The sequence below is a fragment of the Pempheris klunzingeri genome, chromosome 19 (genome assembly GCF_042242105.1).
Source record: "Pempheris klunzingeri isolate RE-2024b chromosome 19, fPemKlu1.hap1, whole genome shotgun sequence".
NCBI classification, from domain to species: Eukaryota; Metazoa; Chordata; class Actinopteri; order Acropomatiformes; family Pempheridae; genus Pempheris; species Pempheris klunzingeri.
The window spans coordinates 16595709-16623595 of NC_092030.1; the positions used below are offsets into that span (position 1 = coordinate 16595709).

General features: G+C 43.7%; 1 protein-coding gene across 1 annotated transcript in view; it reads right to left on the reverse strand.

The window, feature by feature from the left end:
- Positions 1-27023, reverse strand: part of rapgef1b (Rap guanine nucleotide exchange factor (GEF) 1b) — a 41164-nt gene extending 14141 nt beyond the window's left edge. The window contains exons 1-9 of the mRNA XM_070850493.1: positions 26768-27023; positions 6520-6665; positions 5742-5920; positions 3954-4110; positions 3756-3844; positions 3514-3669; positions 2135-2249; positions 1837-2023; positions 617-1138 (exon numbers count right to left, since the gene is read on the reverse strand). Of these exons, the coding sequence (XP_070706594.1) occupies positions 617-1138; positions 1837-2023; positions 2135-2249; positions 3514-3669; positions 3756-3844; positions 3954-4110; positions 5742-5920; positions 6520-6665; positions 26768-26795 (1579 nt within the window). The 5' untranslated portion in view covers positions 26796-27023. The remainder of the gene's footprint in view (positions 1-616; positions 1139-1836; positions 2024-2134; positions 2250-3513; positions 3670-3755; positions 3845-3953; positions 4111-5741; positions 5921-6519; positions 6666-26767) is intronic.
- Positions 27024-27887: the final 864 nt, after the last annotated feature.

Sequence of the window (27887 nt, forward strand, 5' to 3'; positions counted from 1 at the left end):
ACTGCCATGACATCATCGTTTTATTTACTCAGAATTGACAAAAGACCTCCAGAGCATCAGAAGATATTATCCAACTATTCTCACAGGCTGAGCAGTAGTCACCTGTAAACCATGACCTGTAACGTGATGTGTAAAATCTGTGGAGTGTCCCTTTAAACTTACTTCCACATGAAAACGTGCACGCATGTAGTCATACTTTCTAATGAGTGTTTCAGCTAACAGGAAGGGGCGACTGTATGGAATGACATAATACAGTAGCTTGAGAGGACGTGATGTAGCAGGTGTGTCAGGAAATGACCAAATGTTGCCCTCTGTGCCCCTGGAGCTGTACCCATTGTAGCACATCCTGGTTTTCACTTCCTGCCTCTATTCACAGTGGAATATTTCCTTGACATAAGCTATGTTTCAATGAACTGATGATGAAGTGCAGCCAATGTCCCACTGTCCCTTCCTAAATCAACCTCATCCTTTCCTTTATTCTTCCCTACATTAGACTCTTTGTCCCTTCCTTTGCCTCTGTGCCCTCTACTCAGTGAACTCATTTAAGGATCTTTCTTCTTCCGTGCCTTCATCGCTCCCTCATTACGTCCCCATCCCCTCCTTTTGCCTCACTTACTGTGTCTGCTTTTCTTTTCTGGCAGTGGTGGGGGGCTGGCTGGGACATCTGCGTTCTCGCTGGCTATGTACTGGGCGACGAACACGCCCCCGTTTGTCTGGGGCATGGGTGAGATGGGTGTGAAAAGGGGGAATGGCGGAGTGGGGTGCAGCTCCTCTTCTGACAGGTTGTCATATTGCGAGGGGTAGCGTTCATACAACACTCTGGACCCTCCGTCAGGGAAGGGCGATGTCTGGGTGCTGCGTCGCTTCTTCTGGGGCAGGGCGGGGGGCGCGCTGATGCGGGACTGTAAGGGATTGGTTTGATTGGGCTGCGGGGTCCAGTATTCTGGCGGATTTTGAGGCGGAGGAGCGCTGAAGCGGGGATGTGAGGGAAGCTGTCCGGGAACAGGGGAAGAGGACTCGCTGTGAGACTCGGGCAGGGGGCTCAGGCACCCTCCTACTGGTATCGGGGGTAGGTTTTCCCCCACTGATAAGTCCTGGTGGAGGAAGTCATAATCCGGGTCGTAATTCTCCGTATTGTCTGAAAAGGTGAAGGAAAGGCACAAATTACATTTCGATCATCATATACTCAGACTGAACCCTCAACAGGAGTGAAGCGTTTACCTTTAGCAAATTCACAATACGTGAGATGAAAAATATCAATGACAGAAAGCACATTAGCAAAGATATGGGTTCAGATAGTTGGTTCCGTTTTGGATCTGGTTTCCTATTGGGAAAAAACCCAGACTCAATAAGCTCTGACACAATCAAACCTTTTATCTCTCCTCACAAGCAAAGAGCAGCGTAGAAAGCATTTAGGTAACATAAGTAGGCCTCTCATTTATAAAACAGCACAGGATACTGCGTTTAAAAAGACACCAGCAGTAGATTATGTCAGCTGGAGCTGGCAAATGTTAATTCCATTACGGTTACAGTACACGGAAACTTCCTGATGTTGTCTGGTCAATGTGCTCTTTGCAAACTGGTGTCTGTATGTGGTTTGTGAGTGAAAAGAAACATCACTCTGTAATGCCACTCTATGACCGCAGAAGGTGTTTTTGTAATTCAACAAGATCAACAGAATGATGGCTCCTCTTTGGAGAAATTATCAGCTGATTGAGGCACATCAAATCCAGGACAATCTCCTTGTTTAACATTAATGTATATCATTAAAATACTTTAAACTCATCAGCTACATATGTATCAACTACAGATCTCAGTTTGTCTTCGTAGTCTTACCAAGCGTCTCGCAGCTGGTGTTGCGAGAACACTGGCCGCTGTCCTGCTCCATGGAGGAAAGCTGTTCGTCAGACTTGCTAAGTTTCCCCATGCTGCTGCACGGAGACAGGCGTGGAGAGTCGCCCCCATAGGACTGGCTCCCCCCAGAGAAACGCCTCTGAAGGAACTCCTGCTCATAGTCCTGCTGCTGCACAGATAAAGACCATTTGTACTCAGTTTTCTTAATGGTTTGTTTATCTGCTGTATATTATGTTGATATGGTCTTAAACTGAGGCTGAAAGCACAATGAAACCCCCACCTGTCTGTGGACGCTGCAGGGAAGGCTGGAGCCACGGCTCATTGGGGCAACCACTGCGACCCGAGTAGGCGAAGGGGCTGACTGACGCTTCTTAGGGGGAAGAGCTGGTGGAGGGCTGTTGACAGAAACATCAGAATAAAATAACAGGAATGTTGGAGGCTTTTGTCCCAGTGGCAAAGTCAGGCAAGCACGCAAAACACGGCTTTCTCAGACATGTATGCACACACAAATCCATGTATGAATACATGAGCACACACGTTATCATCCCTCCTGTGGAATAGTGAGATGAAAGTGAGGGCGTTTCATGTTAGCCTCTCTCAGCTATGACATGAAGCGGTCCTGCTTGTTAAACCTACACTCTCTCAGTGAGTTAATACCCGGTCAAAATGGGACAGAGAGCGGAACACAGGGCATCATGACATGGAGGCCAGCGAAAAGACACTGCATAGGTCAGTCACACACTCTCATGCACTGGACGGTCTTCTGATTGGATGATGAATTCTTCAGGGGATGCCCAGGGTGACACAAACGTTGGGATTATGCAACCATGCAAGTCAAAAAACACGGCCATCCAATCCAGAAGCTTTATGGGGGTCTAGGGTGGGATGTTACAATGGAGACAGGTGATCCTATAGGCTAACATACTTCTCCTTCTGAGAGGGTCTCCTTTGGCCAGCGTCAGCACTCAACTGTGCTCTGTTCCCAGAATCCAAAGGGAAACCAAAGATGAGACACATTGAGAGAGAGAGCAGAAAGAGTAAGACAGGAAGCGACAGGGAAACAAACAAACCTAAAGGTGCCATATTTAAAGCCTCAAATGTGAAAGCAATGAAAGATTTGTGGAATTTTGAGCATTGAGCAGATAATGCGCTTCTCAAAAAAGGACTACATACAGAAGTCCCCCTTAAATATCCACATCCTAAAAGCCATCTTTATTCCTCATTTGTTATTAGTGAAACATTCATAAACGTTTGAAAATAAGTTAAACTTAAAATGAAACTGCTCTGATGAATTAATTGCACTTCTGCTTTTGTGACTTTAGTGCGAAATGTCGTCTTCGCTTCTCATTGGATGGAGACAAAACAGGGAAAAAAAAGGAAACTTTGAACTGAGAAAGTATCTCATAGTCTTGCATCAGCCTCAGCATCAGGAAACCTTTAAGACTCTATGAAGTCAACAAATAGTGCTACATGAGGTGCAACTACCTCCGCAGCACTGTTTAGCCAAAGTGGAGGCTCCAGTGAGAACAGTTGGCTGAGAAACTCCTGTAGAATTAATATTTCAGCCCATTATCAACTTTCACTTTGGCCAAACAGACACCTGAATTTCTATACATTAACTCTACATGGAGAGGCAGCTTTAGAGTGTGTCCTCCTCACCTGAGCTCTGCCATTTTGGCTTCAGGAAGGGGGGGTTTGGGAGGGGCCACGTCCTCATCTGGTATGTCAGGGGCAGCCTCTGCAGGAGTAGCAGCCGGGGCCGTCTTACTCGAGACCTCCTGCTCGCGTTCTATCAAGGGCACCTCCGATGACACGCTGCTACGCAGGTAAAAGCCGTCTGAGTGAATGAAGTACTTGTGCTTGAATGAATGTTTGTATTCTGCGGAGCGCACCGTACTCACCTCTCTGCTGTGATAGCAGGTGGCGCTGGTTTGTTAGGGGTGGTGGGCGACGGCTGCTCCTGCTTCTCGATGGTCAGCTTCACTAATTCCTGTTCACAGAGAGGCGACACAGCCAGCCTCAGTGGCTCGTCCAAAAACAACAACACGGGAGGGTGTAGAGAACACCAACAACATTTCCCAAATCAGCGGAGGGCCTACCTTTACTCCATCCAGCACTGCTTTGATGACACTGGTGACCGAAGCCACATTTTCTTTGTCCTCTAAGTCGATGCCATCCAGCATCACCTGGTCTGCCCAACGGATAAGATTGGCCAGGCTCTGATACACACGGTTGTGGCAGGAAGACAGCGCCGAACTGTTGAGAGGGTGCGAGAATAGGGTTGGGTGAGGGTGAGAGAGCAAAGCATTGAGGTAAGAGGAATTCAGGCGGGAGAAGAAGAAAAATGGCATATGGAACAGATAAAAAAGGAAGTGGTGGAGATCGGAGGTGCAGACAGCACAACAGAGGGGTGTGAAAAAAGCAATGGGACAAGTACATATTAGAGCGGGGGTGAGAAAAATCACATAAACACAAGAACACATCATACACTTCGATTTATCTACCATCTACTAAATATTTAGAGGGCATTTGTTGATGAAGTGCAGGTATGCCTGGAGGCTGCTTGTGCTAGCTGATGCTGACAGAGGAATGTTTAACCACACGGGGAAGAGGGGTGTTGTTTCTGCCTGTAGTGAGTGGTGCATTCAGAGCCGGCACTAAGGTGTGGCACAGGCCTGTACCAACACGCTGCAGCTGATTCAAAGTGCTGGAATACCCATCCACTGTCTCCAACACAGCCTGGCCCTACGGTGAGCAGGAGATGACTGTAGCTGCGGGGGTTAGCGGAAGGATTTGAGGGACGGTGGAGCAGTTGGAAGCAGTTAGGTTGCACTGGTAGGTCTGCAGCTAAGAGAGACCATTCAGAATGAGTAGATATAAGATAGATACACTAACCTTTTGGCAAATAAGCACTTTAATCAACTTAACACTGTGCCAAGACAGCGGGTAGGAGTAACACCCACTGTTGACCTAGTTATTTGACCAATATTGATTTAAATCACTGCAGACAATCTCACATTGCAGCACGCTGTGCATGTTCAGCAAATGGAAAAAAATCATTTTAGCATTATTAGCACATGAAAGTAATGTTCTTTTTTCACACAATACTAACTTGATGTACAGTAGCTTATTTGGCAAATAAACCTAAAACTTCTACTTTGATCTATTGGGGTATTTGACTTCATTAGACTGAGGTCAAATCCCCAGAGATGCCTGCTTCTCAGTGTTGCAGCAGCAATCCATCAATTGCTTCTAAACACGGTGCTGGGAGATACAAAATCTGTCACCTCTGACCTCCATACCTTCATCTGCACTGACGGATGGGGAAAGGCACAAAGACAAAGACAGAGAAGTTCTAACATGTCTTGACAGTCCAAACAAAACTGCAGCTAAGGTTACTTCTACAGAAAGGTTTTACTTTACCCAGAAAGGAAGTAAAACAAACAGACTCATTCTAGCGGTTGATGTGCCCAGAAGATGGAATAAATGTTCTCCCTTGAAGGTAACTTTTCTGAGTGAACAGTGAGCAACACAAAGACGACTTTAAAGGTTTCAGGCATAGAGTGCAGGAAGCCTTGAGGTGAGGGATGTCGACTGTCAGTCTTCACAAGCTGCTCCATGAGTGGTAGTCTACATTATGCTAGTTGGGACATGTTCTGCATGTATACCAGCGGCGTTAGAAGTTACGTCAAGAGGGATTAATGGTAAGAATGGATCGGGAAAAGGACAGCAACCACACAGTAAGACCTTATTGTAATGACTGTTTTCTAAAGAGCATTCTAAAAAACAAGAAGGATACATGAAGGTTTCTGTCTTATCTGGCTACAAATCACAGGGTCGAGTAGGAATGAGGAATTAACCTACATTTTCTACCTAGTGTGACTCACCTGTGCTGTATCCGGGCCTCTACCTGAACCAGAGGCAGGATGGCTTCAAGCACCTTGCTGGCCGAGCCCGGGAGCATCTCCAGCACCTTCTTCTCTACAACCATTTTGTCCACGATTGTCTTGAAGTAGCGCAGGGCACTGACCACCTCCTTCTCTTGCTCCTCCAGCCGACTAACCTTCTAAAACAAAGCAATAACACAGACTTAGCATTGTACAACAAAACTACTCTTCATGGTGTCAAACAACTGACAAGCTTTTTTTAAATGCCATAAACTGAATGCAGAGTGAAAAAAGAACCTATTCAGTGTTTGGACCATCACAACAGTCTGGGCTCTCTACTGTGGTCCCATGGTTTGCTCGCAGCTCAAAGCACCGTCTATCAAGCGATGTGGCTTTGAGCCATCTAGGTAATACAGCAACAGGCTCTTTCAGCTTCTCTAGTCTTTCACAGCAGGGCTGCTGGGGAATATACTCATTACACCAAAACCCTTAAGAGGCAGCGGAGGAGTTCATTCAGGAAGCGGCCCGATTCCATTCATGTCTTTATAGGTTTAGACACCTGCTGTAGTGCAGCCAGCCGCCACAGCGACTGGGAAGCTGTGGGAACCAGCAGGGATACTGGCGCACATACACGGACACAATGGATTATGGGAGCACAAAGCATTAGACAGGAAGACAATCGTCTCACAAATAAGCAAACAAACACACAGAATAGGTGGGAAAGAGATGGATTTCCCACAATACACACATATTTTCTGGCACATGACACCACACGCACCTTGTTAGCAGGTTTCTCTGTACTCTTGGCTGCTGGCTCGGGCTGCAGCTGCTTGCCCTTCTTGGATGGAGTCCTCTTGATCTTGGGAGAATGGAACTTGTCCATCAGTTTCATGGTGAAAGAGGACAGATGGGACCGCTGCGAGTCTGCGAACAGTGGAGGAAAAAAACGCGGAAAGTTGAGTGGTCAGCTGAGGAGAGACTCTTGTGGGGGAATAAAAACAGATGGCACAAGCACACTGAAGTGTTGATATCACTATCACACAATGGCACTCATCTGAAACGATGCTCAAGTGAAGAGCTAAACACCCAAGAGACACAAGAGCAAACTGGTATTTTTAAGGAAAGCAAGCATTAGAGATTTATTTGTATATTTATGTGCAACATCCGCTTTCATCTGCTCTTTTTGCTCCCAATGATAAATCTGCTGGACAGGCGCATTCAGAGGCCCTTCCAGCAGTCCATTATGTGTGCAGATGTGTGCACACACATGTGAGAGCACACAAAGAGAGGACAGAGCAGAAGAGTGTGGTTATAATACTCCAGTTAGTGCTGAGATGAAAATTGCTTTATGGTACATAATTGAGAGAGGCTTCATAATAGCAGAGTAATTTAGCAGAATTCCACATGTTCGCTGTTGAGAGTGCTGATTGTATCTAGGAAGAGAAGAATCCCCACTTCGTTCAGTGTTCGCTCACCGTCTCCCTTCACCTTTCTGCCCCTTCCCTCTATCTCCATGCCAAACTGAATCAGGAGATAAATACTAGTAACAGCGGAGGCAGTCGGCAGGAAGCGTGGGTTTTATCAGCAACAAAATTACACCTCTATCTGGTGTAATCTCCCCTTAGTTCGATGACAGCGGGATCTAGCATTCCGCGGCCATCAGCGCAAAAAAACACTGAATGCTGAATAGCAATCACCAGCAGGAACACGCCACAAACTAGCCTTCCAGCTGGGCAGCGCTTTCATCTGCGCCATCGATCCACATGCCGCGCACATATCCACCCTACTGTTCTCTCTCTCCACCACTAATCCTCATCATCCCTTACTCCGGGCAAAAGCCAAAGTTTGCTGAGGCAGCCAAGGACGACTGTGTGTCTCATTAAAAATGTTGATGAGAACGCTTCCAGTGGAGTTTCCTCCCGATGCAAATGCATGTGATGAGGCATGCATGACCCCTTGGGCTCTTGTTTTACTCTGCATTTTTTCTAAAAACCTTATCTCACTGTTTTGCAAACATAAATCAACACTGGCTGTTACTAATGGTGCATGGCTGATTTAATGAACGGAGTTACTGGAAATGTGTCTCATGACTGTCGTGTCACCTTTAAACTGCATTTGACCTAGTTTCCAACATCCAAATAGGTCAATTCACTCATGTACACTTTGTATATACTTTGTATATTACTTTTACATGTTACTGTATAAATGCATCAGCTTTGTTGCAATATAACACAACTGATGTTAGAAGACGTGGCAGACAAATATAGAATTCTTGTAAATTTCAATAGTAGCCCAGTTATGTCACTACAGAGGCAAAACTACTATGACACACAGATAGCAGCCTCTTCATGGGGGTGTTATAAATACTGTGTGATGATACCATCAGTGGAGTAAAGAGATAAAGCATCAGCTCGCAGTCCAGGCAGGATTGAGGGAGAGAGAAAGAAAACAAAGTGTTTGAGTCAGACCAGTGACTAGACAAAGTGAAGACGCTGCAGAGGGCGACAACCTGTTCATCTTAACAGCTGTCTGGATCGATACTCTGCAGCTCGGCCACAGGGGATGCTGTGCTGCTTCAGTGCACCTAAACAGAGTCTGAATAGGATAGCTAGGGCTGGAAGTGTCCTGAGGCTTTACATACCTGTGTCAGTTTTGCTGCATGTGTCATGTGCTTTTGATTGCACAGCAGCTTCCATATGAATTTAGCCTCAGATAATCCCGTCTGTTTGACCTTGTTTCCTCCCATATTCCTGGCACAAGTGCAGGGACTGTGGCTAGAATCACAGTATGCTGGCCCCTCTAGCTCAGGCCCAGAAGGACTATGTGTGAGTTTACAGCTGCAGTTTCAGACCAGAGTTGAGGGCAGCGAGTGACATCAGCACAATGAGTCACCGCCACGATCGATACAGCTGGTCCCTCAGACACCATCGCAGCCCCCGCGGCTCAGCTGTTTATCGTGCTCACAGGGCAGGTTCCCTGTCTCCTCTGCTCCCTATTCAGTTCTCTGCCACCTCCCTCCCTCGCTTTTCACTTCTGAGAACTGAGAGCCCTTCCCTGCTTCGTCTAGAGCTCGCTGGAAGTCTGGCTCAGCATGGAAATGACATCATCAACAGAAAGAAATGAACAGGGTGAAAGAGAGAAAGTCAGAGAGAGAGAGAGAGAGAGAGAGAGAGAGAGAGAATACAGTGAAGTGCTCTGTTATAGTCATGTACGCCTCTCAGCGTCCGCCCTCCACTCCTCCGGCCCAGCCATCCCTCCTGCTCTCTGCGTGCTGCTGTCCGGAGTTATGAGGTGGTGATGTCATTGCCTGTAATGTCTCTTGCACTGGATCTCACTCGTCGTGGAGTCAGTAAAAGACTGAAAGAAGCCTAACATTTTCTCCCCTGGTTTTTTTTTCAGCTGCGTGGGCCACAACACGCCTTTATGCTGCTGTGCATCCTAAACTCTGTCTGCTCTGGTACACCTGCAAAACATGTTCTTTCTTTAGAAAAAATATTTGGATTTTTGCTGCCTTTAGAGATATAGTAAACACAGAATGGTTTGAAACGGACATTTCAATATTCCTACAATGGACCAGATAATTTTCCTTATTGATTCTGGCTGGTGGTTTCCAACCTTCTTCCCGACTCCCTTTAAATGCAGGGTAATACAGCAGCAGAGCCAGCCTGATGAACACTAAAGTGTGCTTACACTTCCATAAAGGGTGAGGTGTGTCTCCTCTTTTGTAGACTGCAACAGTCCCACAGAGACCTGAATCACAAAGAGCCTCCCCTGAGCCTCACTATGTTACACTGCACCTCGCAGCCACTGGCAGAGTATAGTGTGATGACTTAACAGTTCCTGTGGATATCATAGCAATAAAACATATGATAATGTCCATGTTTTATCACGATGCTATAAAGGATATTGGAGGTCATCACAAAAATCAGTTTAACAATTAGCAATAAATAGTGAAAGATTTAGCAAGTAAGCATCTTTTGGAGTAATTTGAATTGCTTAAACACTTTGCTGCTTCGAAAGGCCTTGGGGACATTTAAAACAAACACTCCAATCTGAATGACTCTTGAACAAAGCCTGGGAGAGTTCTCGCACAACTCTGTGGTATAGTAGAGTCCCTAGGAGCCTCAAAGCTTAATTACGCAATAAGCAAATACAGACGTACACATACACACCAGGGGTCAATTCATGGGTGCTTTTGGCAAAAACACGCTGTTAAGTGTATGCATTACACCTTGTATTGATTGATTTGTGTGTATATTTTTGCCAAGTTAACTGGTGGCCCTCATACTGTCCAGGGCTTACATCATATTGTATTTCTAAAATATTTGCATTGTGTGGCAAGTGTGTTTATTATAGTGTGAAGCTGAGACAGCCTACTTTTCCCTCATATGACACAAGTGTGTTACTTTAAAAACACTGCCTGTTTTAGTGTGTGTTCTCAATGCACCTAAGAGATGGCTCTTTATACATATAGATACCAACAGCCATTCGGGGACATCTGGTATCTTCCATGGAACTTCCAGTCAGGGGTTTCTCCTACCACAACACAGACAGACAGGCTCAGGTACAATCCTTGCAGGCACATCATTCGAAATCAGTATGTCTAACATTGCTAAAAAGTATATATATAAAAAATATACATGTTACATTCTAAACATGAGCAAGGATTTCCCTCCCTATCGATGGCTGGGCTCCAAAGTAGTTTAGTAGTTTAATAGTTTTATTTTATGGTACATTTTGTGCTTAAGGCAAATATGTTTTCACAAGGGTGTAATGAATAAACGAAGCTATAGCACACCTGAGTGGCTGTGTGACAGACATTATTGAAGGTTTTTGGAACACTACTTTCTTATCCACTGAACTATATTAGTGTAAAATGTCTATATATTCTTGTATCTATTTAGTAACAAAATTGTGAATTTATGCGCCAACTGGTTGTTCCTGCTTTTACATGTGGGATTCCCTTGAGATGATGTGTTTCGGAAATTACACTAAACACTTGAATTTATACAACATGCACTTTGCTGCCTGGCCAAACCTCAGGACAACGGATATACAGTAAGAGATTTCAGCAGGAAATCCCAGTGCTCCCTGTTACTGGTAGTGATCCCCTCAACACAACTGATGACTTGTGACATGTGAGCTTGTCCAGGTCTGTCAGGCTGGCAGATTGATCTGGTTCTTGTTCAGTACAGGTGTGATCTATACAGGACAGCTGGTCAGCCCCTCGCTGGCCCCCCACTCTAGGAACAGGATGAAAAAGTGGCTGGAGGGATACAGGGAGGCTGTGCTTAAGGTTACACACACAGCTGTCACCTCCTGCTGAACTCCCTCACTGTGCTCAATGAAAGCGTGCAAGCCCTGCATATATGGACTTGTTGAGCCTGCTAAAAGACTGAAAGCAGAGTCAGAAAGGTCACCGTGCCAGCTGTTGAAGAGGGAAGAAGGCAAAAAGGAAAAACTCACCTTAAAGTGTGTGTACAGGAGATTATTATTATTATTAATAGTATTATCTTCTGAACAGGAGAGTTAACATTGGTTAGAATGATGTGAATGAATGGATTACCTAAAAGTTATCTGCTCTCTACTGACCTAGGGGAACATAGAGTTTTTAGAGTTTTCTGAAATTAAACTAAATGCTAATATCAGTGTGCTAACTGGTGTGACATTATTTACTGCACTTTTAAAACAGAGAATATATTCATTCTTTCTCCCTTCACATTTTTAAGTAGAACTTCTGAAAATGAGAGAAACCCCATCCTAGCATTTACACATGTAAATAGACACTGTCAATAAGCAACACTGCCTGCAACGAGGCTCCATTTGTCTATAAAACGACAACAATTACCGTCTGCTATACTGTAAAACAAAAGCCGCACAGTATCATATCTCTACAGGCAAGACTTGCTGTGTGGAAAGCAAGCCTGAGGCACGTAATATGAACAGCAGGGAGAAAAACAGAGAGGAAGATTCAACTGGAAATAGTTAAGTGCTTGGTGAATTATTTATTCTCTCTATTGTAGTGGTTGGCTTCCTGCTGGTTGTTTTCAATTTTCAATAGGAATCCTCTTTATATCCTAAGTTATCAACAAGCAGCACTATAGGATACAGCAGCCTGTGTGTGTGTGTGTGTGGGTGTGGTGTGTGTGGGTAATGCAAGCCAAGCTACAGTCCAAGGGATGGCAGGGAAGAGAGGAAGCCCTAGCATAAAGCATGGCCCTGGTTAATGGCTGATTTCAGAAGTAATGGAGGAAGAAGTCCAGTGGTGGGTTTTCCAGTTTTCCAGCTGTGCTGTTTGAGTATGATGTTCAACAATGAGCCACAGGAAGACTGAGAGCATCCAGTCCACTTACTGAGTAAGAAAATGAGATGTAGTGGATGTTAAGTGCTCAGTCCACTCACCAGCTTACTGTATTTCACTTAACAAATGAGTAAATGAGACATCAAAGATGGTTTCCATGTGGACAATCAAATTATCAGTGCAAAGCGACACATCCAAATACTGGATTTCTTCGGTCACTCACTTCACAGTGGCTAAAGTCCTAAAATAAACATGATGAGCAAATAATATTGATTTGGTTGATGTTAGCAATAACATCAGGGATTTTAATAAACTACAAGCCATTTCTAACTGAAAGCATTATGAGCCACTTCAGATACTAATTTAGATCTAAATGAATACTTGACTGAAGTAATAGAACACAGGTCACTCTGAGCTCATTTATATAATAACATACATTTACTTTTACATTTTTTAGAAACAAAAATAATGTCTTTCAAGCACTGCTTTTGCCTTTTCCTGATCTCTGGTTCTGTAACATCCACTTCAGCCAATATTTCATGCTATTAATAACTAACACAAACATGCCCTCAGTATGTCAATGACTAGTAAAGCAGGCCCACCAAGCAAGGGTCAATGGCCAGAAGCAAATATCAATGCGGTGATGGAGGCGCTCCACGTGCTGGGTTGCATGGGAACAGACGGCCTGGTCAACCATGGCTAACAGAGCGTGGCCACACAACAGAGGCGATCTATAACGCAGATCCATATTACAAAACAGCAATGCAAGTCCAGAACTTGAGGCGGGGTTTGGTGACCCATGTTCAGCCTGTGTGTGACTGTGAACGCAACTCAGAAAACTCTTTCCTTGAGTGTGTTAATACCATCTACTCTCAAATCTAACCACAGAGGTGCGTGGCTGATGACTGAGATCTAAACAGGGAAACTCCTGCTCTGTGAGCAAGGCATCATTACCCCTATGAGTCATTAGATTGCATTATGAGATAAAAAAGAATATCCACATAACACGCAACATGCAAATAAGATCTGATTACCCAACCTGAACCATGTACAAAATTAACTGAAACTAGAATCATCAGTAGGGAAGAAAACATGTTGTATTAAGCCATGATAAGCAACAAGCAGCATGTAGAGACACATAACAACAGAATCCGGCCTAATCTCTTACTGGCACACCTCGCATTCTTGAGTCGGTATATTTGTATGGTGTTGTGTTCTTATTAATAAGGAGGAATAGCTGAAGTCAGACAGCACGACATCACAAACAAACATTTCCATCCCATGAAGAATGGAGTTTCAGAGACAAATCCATCATTTACACCAAAACAAACTGTTTATTCCTGTTAGTACCTATGAAACCAACTACACAGCCGTGGATCTCTGCTTTGATGCACCATCTTGTTCTACAGTAGTTGGCAGTCGCATTGGGTGCAACATGCGTGTCACCAAGATCTGTGGCCATGTATGTGTTTTTTTTTTTGCTTCGGTTTTAAAAAGGCAAGTTGAAACACATGCAGATCTATTACCACATTGGTCTGTCATGTACAGCCACAAAACTATGGCTTGAAGCAATGTTTTGCAACAGTCACACAATCGCACAGTTATACTGTGCTAGCACCATGACAGGAAAACAGGGTTCGAGGCTGAACGGTGAAGAGGAACAAACATAATGTTTTACAGTCATAATGCTGCTTGAAATAAACTACTACGCTTGTACTCAAGGCTGCTGAGGTTAGAGCAGCCTATTCACAGTCCCATAATTACACAGTTTGCAGATGATTGCAGATATTGGGGGTAGGGGGTCATTTCAAATCTTCTTAAGTACTTGAAGCACAGGCCTTATATTGTATTTTTTGAGTCAACCTAATAGAAAAAATTATATGAGATATTCGTTATAGTCTGGTTTAGTATAGTTTGGTAATAGGTTTTCTATACCGTTAGTCATTTACCATTATGTTGTACTACGGGGTTCACTAGGGCATTTTATGATAAGGATACAATGTATGAATATAAGGCCTTTTATATTTCTATATGTTCATTGTAGAATGTTCTTATGAACAATTAATCAACCATAATCTAATGGTGATCTATATCACTATATAAATGCTATTTGCACAGTAAGAGGGTGTGTTCCAGCACACAAATAATGGACTGCTTAACCACTGATGCATCAGCAACAGAAATAAAGAGTAAATGCTGCCTGGCAGGGACTTTCTGCAATGCCACACACGGGAAGCTAACTGTACCTGCTGCTGTTATATTGAAAGCTGACAAAGAGAAGGTTTGTCTGTTCAGTGGGTAATTTGAAATATTAACACAGCATTAATCCAAAGTGAGCCATTCCTAGAGCTTTCCTGGTGGGCAAGCAGTTAATTATTGATGAGAAATTTCTTGAGGAGTCTTGGAATTGGAGGATTGTCTTGGAATAAAAACCACCCACTTGGATCAGTGCATTTTCAGCCCAATAAGACTCTGACGCAGGGCTGTGCACTGTGTCTAATGTAAGCCAGTAGTCTGGAAGGTGGTGTTTTGGAAGAGGGTGCGACCATTAGGCGTGTGTATTGTGTGGTGGCATAAACATTTACAAGCCACTAGCTTCAATGCCTCCTCTGTGTTACTCTGAAGCCAACAAAACTCCTTCTTCCAAAGCTCCCTCTGCGTTAACAGCATCTTTTCTCCCATCTGTATTTCTCTGTGCCCCTCTGTGCCTTCCTACCACTGCTGCTGCCGTGGCTGGTGGTTCATTCTTGCTGCTATCGTTTGCTGGCAGTTAGCCCACACATTTCCTCCATTCTAGCTAAAGTGTGATGACGGTGAACACCACATTGTTTGTCCATATTTTCACATCACCGTGTTGGTTTGAGAAGAAGAAAATGTATATCCAAATATACTGTTGGGACTGCCACATCAACCCCCACCCCCAAGCTACTTCTTTTATTACTCATTCATTCCTCCACCCCCACTGCTTTTGTTGGCCTTTAATTTACCCCCCCCCCCCCCCCCTTTTTATGTTAGTGTCTCTGTCTATGTGTAATTTCAACTAAATTAACAGCAATTTATTAGTGATCCTGCGTGTGGCAGCTTTAGTGTCACAATGGCCACATACAGTACTGCATTATAGCACACTGCATTGACTGTGGGCTGTGACTGACCTTTAAGATATTACAGCTATTCAAATAATCCTCACTCTCTGGCAGTAGTTGTAACTCTTTTTATGATCCTAAATGTGGGTTGAGGTCTCATAGGGGGCACTGGACGAGCTAATGGAAATAGTAAATGGGAGCCCTTGGCACAGCAGTTCAGTAAGGTCGTATTGAAAGCTACGGAGGGAGCCCTGAGGTCTAGGTCATTCAATTGTCCTACGTACAACAGACACACACACACACATGCACACAATGCACATCCACATCCCCAGACAGAAACAAACGAGCGCACAAAGAGTCCCTCTAAACTATTCAACCGCAAGCAAAAGGGTTGCAAAGGGGATGCCACGGGGCCGGGTTTTCAACAGCATCGACAACAAATACAACATGGTCGACAGCACATGAGCAGCAAGCTTCTGACGCCCCAGTTGTAAAATAAAAAAAGAAATAAAACGCAAAGCTGTACACACTATTTGGCACAGCGATAAAGGGGTTGGGTAAAACGTGAAAAAGAAAAGGTCCAATGGTGAATGTGTATCGCAACAACAATGATCTTGAGAGTCTGAAGACCAGAAAGGATCAGCACATCATAGAGTTGTTATCATTAAGAATAATGTTCTTTTACAAAAGTGCATCTTAGTGTGTCGCTATGGGGAACGCAAAAGTGAGATGGATCACTCATGTTATCAGAGAAAAGAGATTATGGGATAAATAAAGAAAGGTATTTTCATTTTATTGCCATTGAGGAAAGCAATTTTGATAGCGGAGACATTTTTTTTTTTTTTTACATAAACGACAAACATTTGCTGGTACCAGCTTTCCATCTAGAATAATTTGTTGCTTTTTTTCTATGTTAAGTGATAATAAACTGCAAAAAATGTGATTTCTGTGTCATTTGATGACTTTTTCCATTTCCTTACATTTTGAAGACTAAGCAATCAATTGATTAATGGAGAAAATGATAAGCAGGATAATCAATGATCAATCCGATCAACAATCATTAGTTTTAGGCCTAATTTGGATATTGATTTGCTTGGCCATACTTGGAATCCAGAGTGGTGGCCGCACATGATTCCGCTGATAAGGAATGAGGGAGGCGACAGACCGTGACACACATTCACCAGTTACATTGGAGGGCAGGACATGAGGTAGAGGGCTGAAAGCGTGGAAATCACACACACACACACACACACACACACGAATACACCATCGTGGCTACCCCTCCTGTTCCTTCCCTCCTGACGCCGAGGCCACTGGCATGATTTCCTGTCCCTTGTCTCCCTCAGTGAGAACCGCTCCCTCTTTTCTGGACAAGCTTCACAGTCCAGAGCAGCCTGGACTCAGAACCTCTGCTTCTATGGCTCACCTGTATAACAACCCGCCAAACCTAAACAGGCCTAATACCACAGTACACACACCCAGACAGTGGCTCACACAAGACAAAAGAAGCTCACTGCATCACACACACATAGAAACACGCTCAAAGCAGTCTGATCCTTCAAGTGACCTTCTGGCTACAGTGGTTTACTGCATTTTCCAGTGTTCCATTTAAAGCTCGCTGTCTGAACCAAACGTTTCGGCAGAGCGAGAGCAGACCGGCTGGCAGGCAGCAGGTTCACCTTGGGTGAAACCAATAGACTAAAGAACCACAAAGTGCTATAAATACCCAGCTTGTCAGTATCTGTAACATCAAGCAGCACCAGAGCAGAGACACCGCGACAGCTAAAAACCCTGTGATCTACCGAGATGAATCCAGAGCTCTCTGTGAAAGGCAGCTGTTTGGCAAGAGAGCACGAGGCAAACGGGCACTGTAAAGCACTTGAGATAGAAGACTGATCGTATACACAGACAAATAGCCACAAGAGAACCAATCACTTCACTGCCTGAGTGTAAGACAGAGACAGATACAGAGAGGCAGAGAAGCATAAGCAACAGTGTTCTTGTGAGTAAATGGCCTCAAGCAGCGAGGAGTGGTACCACTCTCCCCGCGTTAGAGTGCTGTACAAAGCCGATCTTGTCTGCACGGCGCGCTGCTTGTCATCCTCTTGACACTTCGCGCACACGAAGTCGTCGGACAAGGCTGACACGCAGATGCCAAATAATACATCTCATTTTGCAGTTCAGCTGCAATGTGGCAAACCGAACTCTTCGCATTCTGTTTCACAGCTTCTTAAAAATAGGCTTGGATGACAGATGTGTCACAGAAAGAAACAGACTCGCTCACGCACATCCACTTATAATTAAGCAGTAGTTGCTAAAACTTTGTCAGTGATGAATAATCCAACAGGCACCAAAATAACTTGTTTCTTTTTCAATATTTTAATTATCATGCACGCAAAGAAAACAATGAACCTGTTTCACTCCCTCTGTACTGTCATAGACCATATGTGCGTCTGTCATTTCTTATAAATATTCCTATTTTCCCATTTCAAATTTTGTGTTGCAACTTTGTTTGATCAAAAACCTGTGTTCAAGTGTTACTGTCTTAACAGCTACATATTTTGCCAATAGTGCAAAACATTGATCACTTCAATAAAGATGAGATGAATCTATTGTGGTGCTGCATCATTTTTTGAAAAAAAAAAGTTGCATAAAAATGACTTTAGTGACATTAGTTTCTTTCTGTAGTTTGAGATTTTTCCGGATGAAACAGCGTGTTGGGACGGGACGTAAAGTTGGCCGGAACTTGATTTGATAGTGGGCAGGACAAAGACCACAAGAGCTCTATATATATAAGGATCACTTAACATCAGGCCTTGATAATCAGTCTTTAAAACAAAATCTCTTTTCTCTTTTATGCACAAAAAAAAACATTGATATAATCTTTTTTGTTTATTCATTGAATCCATGGCAGCAGATTTACTTTTGATGTCATATCTAAAAGGCTAACGAAAAAAGTTCACATAACTGCATATCGTCTTCCAGGGATTTATTGATCGACTGATGTCTTGCCCTCTGGTTTTCCTCTGAATGCAGACACACTGCAGCAGACACACTGCAGAGCTGCACAAAGTCTGCATTAAAAGACAAAACGTGCGTGCATTTACATTTTCACTGAAAGCGATCCTAAAACATAATATGGTGGGACCTTTAAAACACATCTGGTACTATAAAATCATCCATTCGGAGAGTTCAAGTTGAGTCACTTCTATGTTTTACGAAAAAAAAAGTCAGATTGTGTGGTACAGTGATGCATCTATCAGCACCACAGGTGGAATCATTAGGACAAGTCTATGCAGAAAAGCTGATGAGGTAACTGCAACGTTCTATCCGCATCTTTTGGTCCAGCTCCAGTTGTACTGTCTCTTTTTGATTAATTGCAGCTAAAAAGAATCTATTGTCAGATTGTCAGGGTTCCTACACATACAAAATTCCTTACTTTTACAGACTTCTCCATAGATTTTTTCCTAACCATATTTGACATCTGAACACAAATAGCTAGCTGTTTCTGATGTAAATTCATGCTCTTAAAATTCAACTGTTAGCATGTATGTTACATTCTATGTATGTAGTATGTGTGGTACATGTGGTATGTATGTGCAACCTTGTTTAGTAACACAGTCAGTCTGGTTACTTTTCTGATAACGACATCACTTTATAAGTCAGACAAGTTTAATATCTGGTTATTTGTGTCGCTATGTGCTGTACAATTCAAACACATTGCCACATTTCTTTCAAACTACTTTGGTTGCAGCAGTGGAGTTTTTGTTGGTCCTAAAAGGATTGCAACAATGATGAAGCACAAGGGAATAAGAGCAACCCAAGGATCTGTTGGCACTGAGAGAGTGAACAATGAAAGGTTTGTGGTTTTTCCTCAAGAACTTTCAATGTAAATCACTTAACCTTAATTAATGAATTTCAACTGGCATTGGCGCAAAAAGCCAAACTGTGTGCTGAATGAAACCTCGAGGTTGTTTTCTGTTTGATCTTCTCAGACCACAGTTCACTTTCTGGAGAAAAACTTCATTCAGTCAAGCAAAGTGTTTTACAGTTGCCTTGCAAGCTCATAAATCTACAGTATTGCATGTTTTATTGCCATTTCATAAACATATTCTCTCATTCAGGTTGTATGAGGAGGAACATCCAGGAGAAAGTGGGTCAGTGACGGCAAACGTAAAGTCCACATTCTGCCCACGGGGCTACGGGCTCCGTCACTGACAGAATAAACATTGTGTGTGTTGGCACGAAAGTCTGTCGTATGCTGTCTGGGTTTGATAAAAAGATATCAAACCAACGATGTGAATCATTCCTGCACCCAGACTAGCGCACACACACAGACACACGGCCACATCTGCCTTGACAACAGCGGTGACTTGTTGCAGTGTCAACTTCTCTCTCCACTCCTGATTTAGACTGGCATCGGAAACTGGCAGCAACTGTGGGACATCCCCTTCATTGTATGCCAGCTCCCTGACCCAGCCATGCCACCCCGGGGTCTGAACGATTTGACACACTCAACTCAAGCGCACACACGCGACTTGACATGAAATCCTTTTTCAGGATCTCCACATTTTCCCTCGGCCATTGAGACTGTTGTTCTCAGTCAAGGCCACTAGCTATTTCTGACTCTCCCTGCTGCTCACTTGTCTTTGGCTGCTTGGAAATTTTCATGCAGACAGGTATTTTCACTGGCAAGTCTCTGTAATAAATGTATATAATATACATCTACGGTATAGATACACGCACACGTGTATTTCTTCATTCAAATCTACATGCCAAGTAGTCACAAGTGCAAATACACTGACAATGACTGGCTGTGGTTTCAAATGAAAATTTATGCATCCATGACTTATAGCTCTGCAGAAATGTAACTCAAATCTCAGCAAGCTGAAACGTGAACTCAACAGAAGGCTCAGTGCAAAACAAGAACTGAGATAAAAGTCATAGAACCCGTTAAGAGTTTCAGTAGTAGTTCTCAGTCTTGCTAGTTTTAGTTCTGGCATCGGGTCAAAGTTCGCTTTACACCCGTACCACCAGACGCATCCATTGATGCAATTAGCTTGTTGCTGGATGAGAAGACAGGAACACCCAGAGCATGTCCAAAACGTTTCAGCTACTTTGGGCTTGTATGAGATTGGATCATTCTGTTGATGATCCTTACTGTGGATCTTCACTGCAGTCAAGCCAAGACTATTTACAGTAGTTCAGAACATCTGTAGCAAACTTAGCTGTGGCTGAGCCGACACCTCCTCATCTGTACCACCGTCCATCTGCCTGAAACACATCACTCACTCACAGCTATGGAGACTGGGTAGGTCAGGGTAGACAGACGTAATAGAGGATACACACACCCATGGATTCTGGCTGCCTGCTGGGCTGAAATGCACAGATTTATTAGGCTGAGCGCACCACAGACTGTGTGTTTTCAAAACAAGGTACTATGGAACTCGGCACTGTGTAATTACACAATGATGGACTCAACTACCTTAATTATGGAGCCTCTATGTGCTACGGGCTCACCAGGGTGGATCTCTCCACACAGCTTAACAGGGGAAGCAAAAACTCACTACAAACATTAATAAATCAAACAGTGTTAACCCCAGAATGTGGGTCAACAAACAGGATAAGCTGCCATGGTGAAGCAAAGCAGGCAGGTTGGATTTAAGATGCCAAGATTACAGTGTAATCAATACCAATTTTTTGTATTGTGTAACTGGATTAACAAAATCTAGGCACACTGGCAGATCCTCACCTGATGAGCCCAGATTAGTCAAGCTACGGTTTCTGCCTACAGATTTTGGAGGTGACAAGGCAGAGAGGCAGTCCATGATGGAAGGCCGTGGCCCTGAAGAGCACCCTCCTCGGGCTGGGTCCACCCAAGGCTTCAGCGGAGCAAATGAGCACCTTCTATAAAGCCACACGACACAAAAAGCACAGCAAGGAATGTCCCCTGCATTTCCCTCTGCCAGCGAGCCTATTTTACATTAAAGCTCCAAAACCGGGCGACAGCTCGCAACAGCAGCCTGAAACAAAGAAGTACACATCCCAAAAAAAACAATGCAAGCATGCATTTATTTAACAAAAAAAACTGTTGAATAAATGCATGGTGTGCATGAAACTTCTGTGACCAGCTACTCCTGTAACTCTGCAAGTCAGACAAATGCCTGTGCTTGAGAATAATTTTAGCAGAGAACAGTCTGTTTGGGCCTGTTCATTTCCACTTCAGTTAATGCCCTCTCTTCTGACTTGTTCAAGCTCTGAGCTTCTTAAATTACAGACAAAACAAAGAATATCAAAAAGCTATACCAAGTTATTTCATTGTTATTGTCATTTAAATACACCTTTCCAAAAATAAGAATAAAACATATTCATTTGTTTTAATGAAAGTCACTCAACAGTCCCTTTTCTTCTTCTTTCAGCGCTTGAATCGTGTTTATTCTGTAGCAATTATTGAGAAAACAGCATAAAAAGCATTGATCTCACAGTCCACCATGGCTGCATTAAGAGAAGAACTGGATGTCTTTACCTGTGTCCTCATCCAGATCCCCCTGCAGAGAGGAGTCTGTGTCCTCTGAGGAGGCCTGGCTCCTCCAGCTTATATTGCCCATCCAAGAGGCCTGAGTCCACACAGCTACTGGTCCAGGAGTGACTCTGACGGCTCTACTTTTTGTATCCTGGCGGCTTGTTGGTCAGGCTGGCATTTTCACAGCTATCACTCAATGGCACTGCTGAGAGTTAGTCACATACAAACTGGTCTGCGTGATCATTCTCTCTGGAGTCAGCCGCGCTACGCAACACTTCAGAGGAAAGATCCACAAATAGCACTGAGGGACGGAGAGAGGAACTGAAAAGTAATGTACTTGCTAAAAGTAATGTCAATTGCTGATCAAATATTTCCTCTCGTATATACAGGCAGGATCACTTGGTCCTGGACAGGATCTAAGCTGTCATCAGTGGTCGTGGAGAGGGTCCAACCCACAGTTATCTGGAGTGGGGATGTACTGAACAGTCACAAGGAAGAGAGTAGACCACCTGCGGGAATAAATTGACCTGCTCTCTGGCATGTAGGCCAACACACAGCAGAGAAATCAAGTGGAGCACCATCTTATAAGATAAAGCCCTCTGAGAGAGAAGTCTCAAGAGCACAGATGGAAGTAGAGAGGTGAATATGGCCTGTAAATAATAAGCACTGAATTACACGAGATCTCCGAAAACGATCTTAACTGCCGTCTTTAGCTCCTGCGAGGATGTCGAAGGCGGAGCGGCCTTGAAAATATTCATCTTTGAAGAACCTGGTTGCCTTCCATCGCTTGTCGATAGCCTCTTTCCAGTCAACATGTAATCCATCCATTTCTCTCCCTGATTCTCTGTGGAGAAACTCGATTTCCATCAATGCCCTACCTTTCTCCACCCTCTTACATTCCCTCCCTCCCTCAGCTCTGTTCCCACCCTCTTTGCGCTTTTCCCATACACAGAGCACACACACACACACAAAAAAAAAACTAATTACAACACAGCTAAACCTATATGGGAACAGCAAGCCTCTCATTCTGTGGGAGAGGGAGGGTGAAATGCTTTTTTGCCATCAAACCTCAAAATTGCAGCATGTCAAACCGAAAGCCATAGCTCGTTCTGTGCAACAGCAGGATCACTCATCAGCAATGTGCGTAAACCTAATCGTCCGGGGAACCCTTTTGTAATCGCCATTACTTTAGCTCTTGCTCAGGGTTTTGGTGACTAAGGCATGTGGAGCTTGCTATTTCTGTACATCAGACAGGAAGATATTTTAGTCTGAGGCGATGCAGTAACCACTTAGCAAACACAAAGCCATCAGAATGACTTACACTTCAGTGTTAACTCTAGGAATGCTTGAGAGCCAACTCTTTGCATTACAGCTAGACCCTTTCAAAGGCAAATACACCGATGCACACCCCCCACACTATGCAGCGAACTGATGGATCAGTTCCGCTGGCCACTACCACCGACTGTCCAGTAAGAGAAGATTCAACAGGCTAATAATAAAACACTGAGCTACTCCCACTACTTTGTTACCAACACTGACATGCCACAACTGTTGTGTCACAACCTCAATCTCTGTGGGGAAAATACAGACAAACACATTTTGCAATTTCAAACATTGCAATAAAACATATATTGTCTCAATTAAGCCTTTTTCCTGTAATGCATGTAAAAGCAACACTCAGAGACATATTTCGTCAATTGAAATGTAAGTTAACAGCAACATCAGTATCGTACTAAATGGAAAACGTGTGGACAAGATCCATGCAAAAGCACAAACACGTGGTTTTATGAATGTGCCATTACTAGGTTCACAATACAGTATTTTTTCAACACAGCATGGAAAAAAGGCACTAGATATTTGAGCGTTAAAGCCTCTACTTATCCTTGGAATAAAACTCATTTGAGAGTCTGTACAATGAACACAGTGCACACATTCTGGCGGCAAGAAGCAGCTATAATTGTTACAAGTTGTAGTCACGCCATTCAATTCTAGAATTTTTCGTGTGAATGAAGACTTCATAAACAGGGTGACACCCTTGTCTCAGCCAAAAAAAATGTTAAGTCGCACCAGATGTGCATCTCTACTGTATTTTTCTACAGGAAGGTTTTTTTTTTTCTTAAAAGTGAATGCAGGGTTTATTCTGCAATGTGAAGCTGAAAATATTTGCTTGGCTCAAATTGTTTGTCACTTTGTCCCAAAAATCTGACCATGTCAGCAACGATAAAGCCTGTTTCAAGGGTGTTGCATTATATGTAGCACGGCCAACTTGCCTATATCTGCAACAGTGAAATCATTCCAGGGTGTCTAATTAGTCATCAAAAGCTTTACAATCAACAAACACACCAACAAAACACCCAATGAGCAATTTTACCAATTGCAAAAGGCATTTGGAAACCACTGCTGAAGTACAAAGTATATGAACAGAGTAGAGTTTGAACTTAGGTAATGGCTCAGTAGGAGAGTCACAGTGCAGCACAGCTGAATGACTGAACTAAGTCTCTACAACAAAATATGGTGTTAGATAGAGCAGTAAGTATTTATATTTCATACACAATATAAGCACGTGCAAACCATTTTATTCATCACTCATTAGCTAGTTTTGCACAAATTAGAAAAATTGAGTTTTGGATAAAAGTGATGATGCTCAGAGAAAGGTACCTCCAATTATATTAACTATAAATATAAACTATAAATAACACATCATTTGTGTAAATGTGGGTCTTCATGTTTCAGCACCTTTATTCTTTTCAGTTTACCATCCAATTACCCTGACAGTCCCCTTTTCTGATTCCTTTTAAACAAGTCCAACACAGTACACAAAGTGTGGGCTTACAAATAAAAATGCACGCTACATTTTCAGTCATCTCCACCCAGTTAATTTTCTCTGAGGTAAGCATTGAGATGAGCTTGGTTGCTGCTGCTCTTGGCTTTTGGGCAACACCATCACAGACACTGAACCGGATAACGGATTACACTTTGAGCTGCCTGTGATGAAGTCATGTGGGTGCATGTAAATAACGGGGTTCAGTGTGGAAACAGACACAAGAACCACCCACATTATTCCCTAGGAGGTGACATTCCTAATTTAGCTGCACACAACTGGGTGCAGAGGCAACCCTAAACAGGTAGCAGTGTGTCAGTGTCCCACGAGGGGACAAGTTGGTATCCATGGTGATTAGGGAGTATGTTGATGTGGCTAGTGACTCTGGAAGAAATGTTGGCCATAAGTCTCCTGCTGCAGCTTGGTCCCCCTGTGTGCATTGATAGTCCTACTTGGTATGTGTGCTATGGTAATCATTTGCATCGTCCATCATGTCACTATTTTAACCATAACCCATGCCTGCATCCATGTGCAGGAATCCCTTCTTATATGCATGAACTTTATTTCGCTTTCTTTAAATCTTTTCCCTTTTAATTTGCTCCTGGAGGCACCAGTGAATTAATCTCCTTCTGTCAAGGTCTAAAACGGGTCCCCTTTCTGTAGAGTCTCCACAGCCTAAGCCCACATAGACAACAGGCTCCTTTTAACTCCAGCTATTCCCTCCAATCCCTGCACACATTCTCTCCCTCTGAGGAAAAGGCTTAACTGGCTGACACTGAAGCTATGCCTGCTGCACAGTTTTTCAGTGCTACAATGAGTCCCCCGGCTTTGCCCTCTCTTTCCAATTCACCGGCATCCGGCATAATGTGTCCTCTGGGTACGTATGTGGGATCGATGGGTACATGGAGAAGGAGAGCAGGGACAGCAGGCCGACAAGTGACCCAGTAAACACAACTAGGAACCCTGGGGAGGCTGGTCCACATGAGACAAGTGATGGATTGAAGCTGATTGTGACCATCATCCAAATACACTTCACCCTTTGTTTGCTTTTAACTTCATGAGTGAAGCAGAATCTACACTGCCTCTGAGTTTTCATTTAGCTGTGACCATATGTAGTCATCTGTCTGCAAGACACGAAAGGAATCGGAAACTTTTACGCCTATGAAGAATGACTGAGCTAGTGGTGGATGACACTCCCTCCCCGCCTGTTACTGGGAACTGAGTGTGCATGTGTGTGTGAGTGTGTGAGTGTGTGTGTGTGTGTGTGTGTCCATTTACTGCAGGCATCACCGGACAGGACAGTATGTGGAGCGAAGCAGGGAGACAGCTGGTGGAGTGGGATGCAAGTGTAGCTGGCGGGTATAAAGTTTCCTTCCAAAGACATACCCGAGACCACCCTGTTTCCCCTCATCCTGAGCGCTCTCTGCTGTGCTTCATTTGTCTCTGGAGCTGCATGCAAAATGAACGGCTCGCAGACACAAAGAGTCTCAAAGCGACGAAAAATGCCACGTGCACAGTGCTGAAATCAACACAACACAAATGCAGACGACAGTCTTGGGCGTGAACGCATTACAACTCCAGTGGCACTGGGTATCAGCGGAGCTAGCGCTAGCTAGTGAAAAGCTAACCTTTAGCTGCTGCTAGCCGCCGTTACAAACCCATCTTAAATGTTAGCTTACGGCCAACTATGAAGCAGAAAAACGATTTCAAACACAAGGCGCTCGTTTATTTAACAGTCTTCAAATGTTTCCTCCCCGGGTGAAAAGCCGAGATTTGTTCTTGAATGTTAGCGATGCTTTCAAACAATCACACCACGGCATTATTTACGACCGCTGAGCGGAGAGTGAATGGTGAAATGCCGGTGAAGTACCGTGTAAGCTATAGCACATTTAAATGGTACTCTCCGGGCTAGCTAGCCCGGGACATGCAGCTATATGGCCGAATTGCTGGAGTAATAACAACGTTAATCATTTACTGGCCCAGTTCTTTATGGTCAACATGGGGCTGGAACGGCACACAAAAGCCATTTGCTCCAGTAACTAAGACGAGCTAACACCAGCTAGCTGATACGGTGACGCTTTATTTTAACTGGAGTCGATAAAAGAACAATCCATAAGGCCCAATTAAACCACCATTTACACTGAATATATACGTCCAACGTTACTTGGATCCTCATTTATTGAAAGCGTTGTCCCAGGGACCCCCACATTTGATCCACCCGTGCCCCGTGTGAGGAATACCGTTATACAGTATCCCGAGGTGGAGCAGTGTGGTTGAGTCTAGCCGGGCAGGACTTACCTTGCTTGCTCTCTATTTTTCCCGACATTTTCGTAGCCAGCAGCTGTGATCCCACTCGCAGTTCAACAAAACGTTAGCTACAGACGAGCCTCGCCGTGTGTCTCCTCTGATTATTCCCTCATTTTCGATATCCCGTTGTGTCCATGAGATGATTCCGCCGGGGTTAATATAATATATTTACAGGCTACACACATTGGTACGGTCAAAAACTGTCTCAGTCCGTCTCCGGGTGATTTTCACTGGATACACACACACACCACACCACACACACACGTTAGTGTCTTGAACCTAGACTCGGGCAGAGCGCCGTGGTTCAGTGTAACAGCGCCCCCTTGCGTGAGGAATTAGCCCCACCAATCTGTCAACAAGACCATGGGCGTGTTTCAATTTCAATTCAAAGAGTTGTAACAGACCAGGGTTTGTCTGTTTTCTGGGACAGATGTCAGTGCGGTGCGTTTGTGGGGAGCATGGAAGACTCACGCAGAGCTGGCAAGTGTTGCACATGCACTCATAAACGACTAAAAACACTAACAGTCTTTGGTCGTTTGCATGCTCACAACAGCACTGTGGAAATTCACTGCTCAGACAGTGGAGGAGGATCTACTCAGAAAATGTACTGTAGTAAAGGTAGCAATGTGTAGAAAACAAGAACAAGTCAAACATTCAGAAACTGATTTAAGTTCAAAAGTATTAGCGTCAACTTTTACTTAAAGCACTGAAAGTAAAAGTAGTCATTATGCAGAATGACTCATTTCAGAATCATATTTATTATATTATTGGATTGTAGTAACTGATCCATTCAAGCGTCACATCGCTTTAATGTTGCAGCTGGTAAAGTTGGAGCTAATTTTAGTCACTTTATATGCTGCTGGGTTACTTGTGAATGTGCCCCACTGGGATCAATAAAGTATTGTCTTAATCACAGCTTATTCACAGTTGAGGAAATGCACTTAGTTACAGCACAGAACTGCACACAGACACCTGCAAAAATACTTAAATCTATATCTATCTATGATGAAAATGCATAAAGTCCCATACATTGATGCAGACAACCAGAAAAGCAAAAACAATATGATTTTTTAAATTGTATTTTGAGTGCATCCTAACAGATGACAGATAC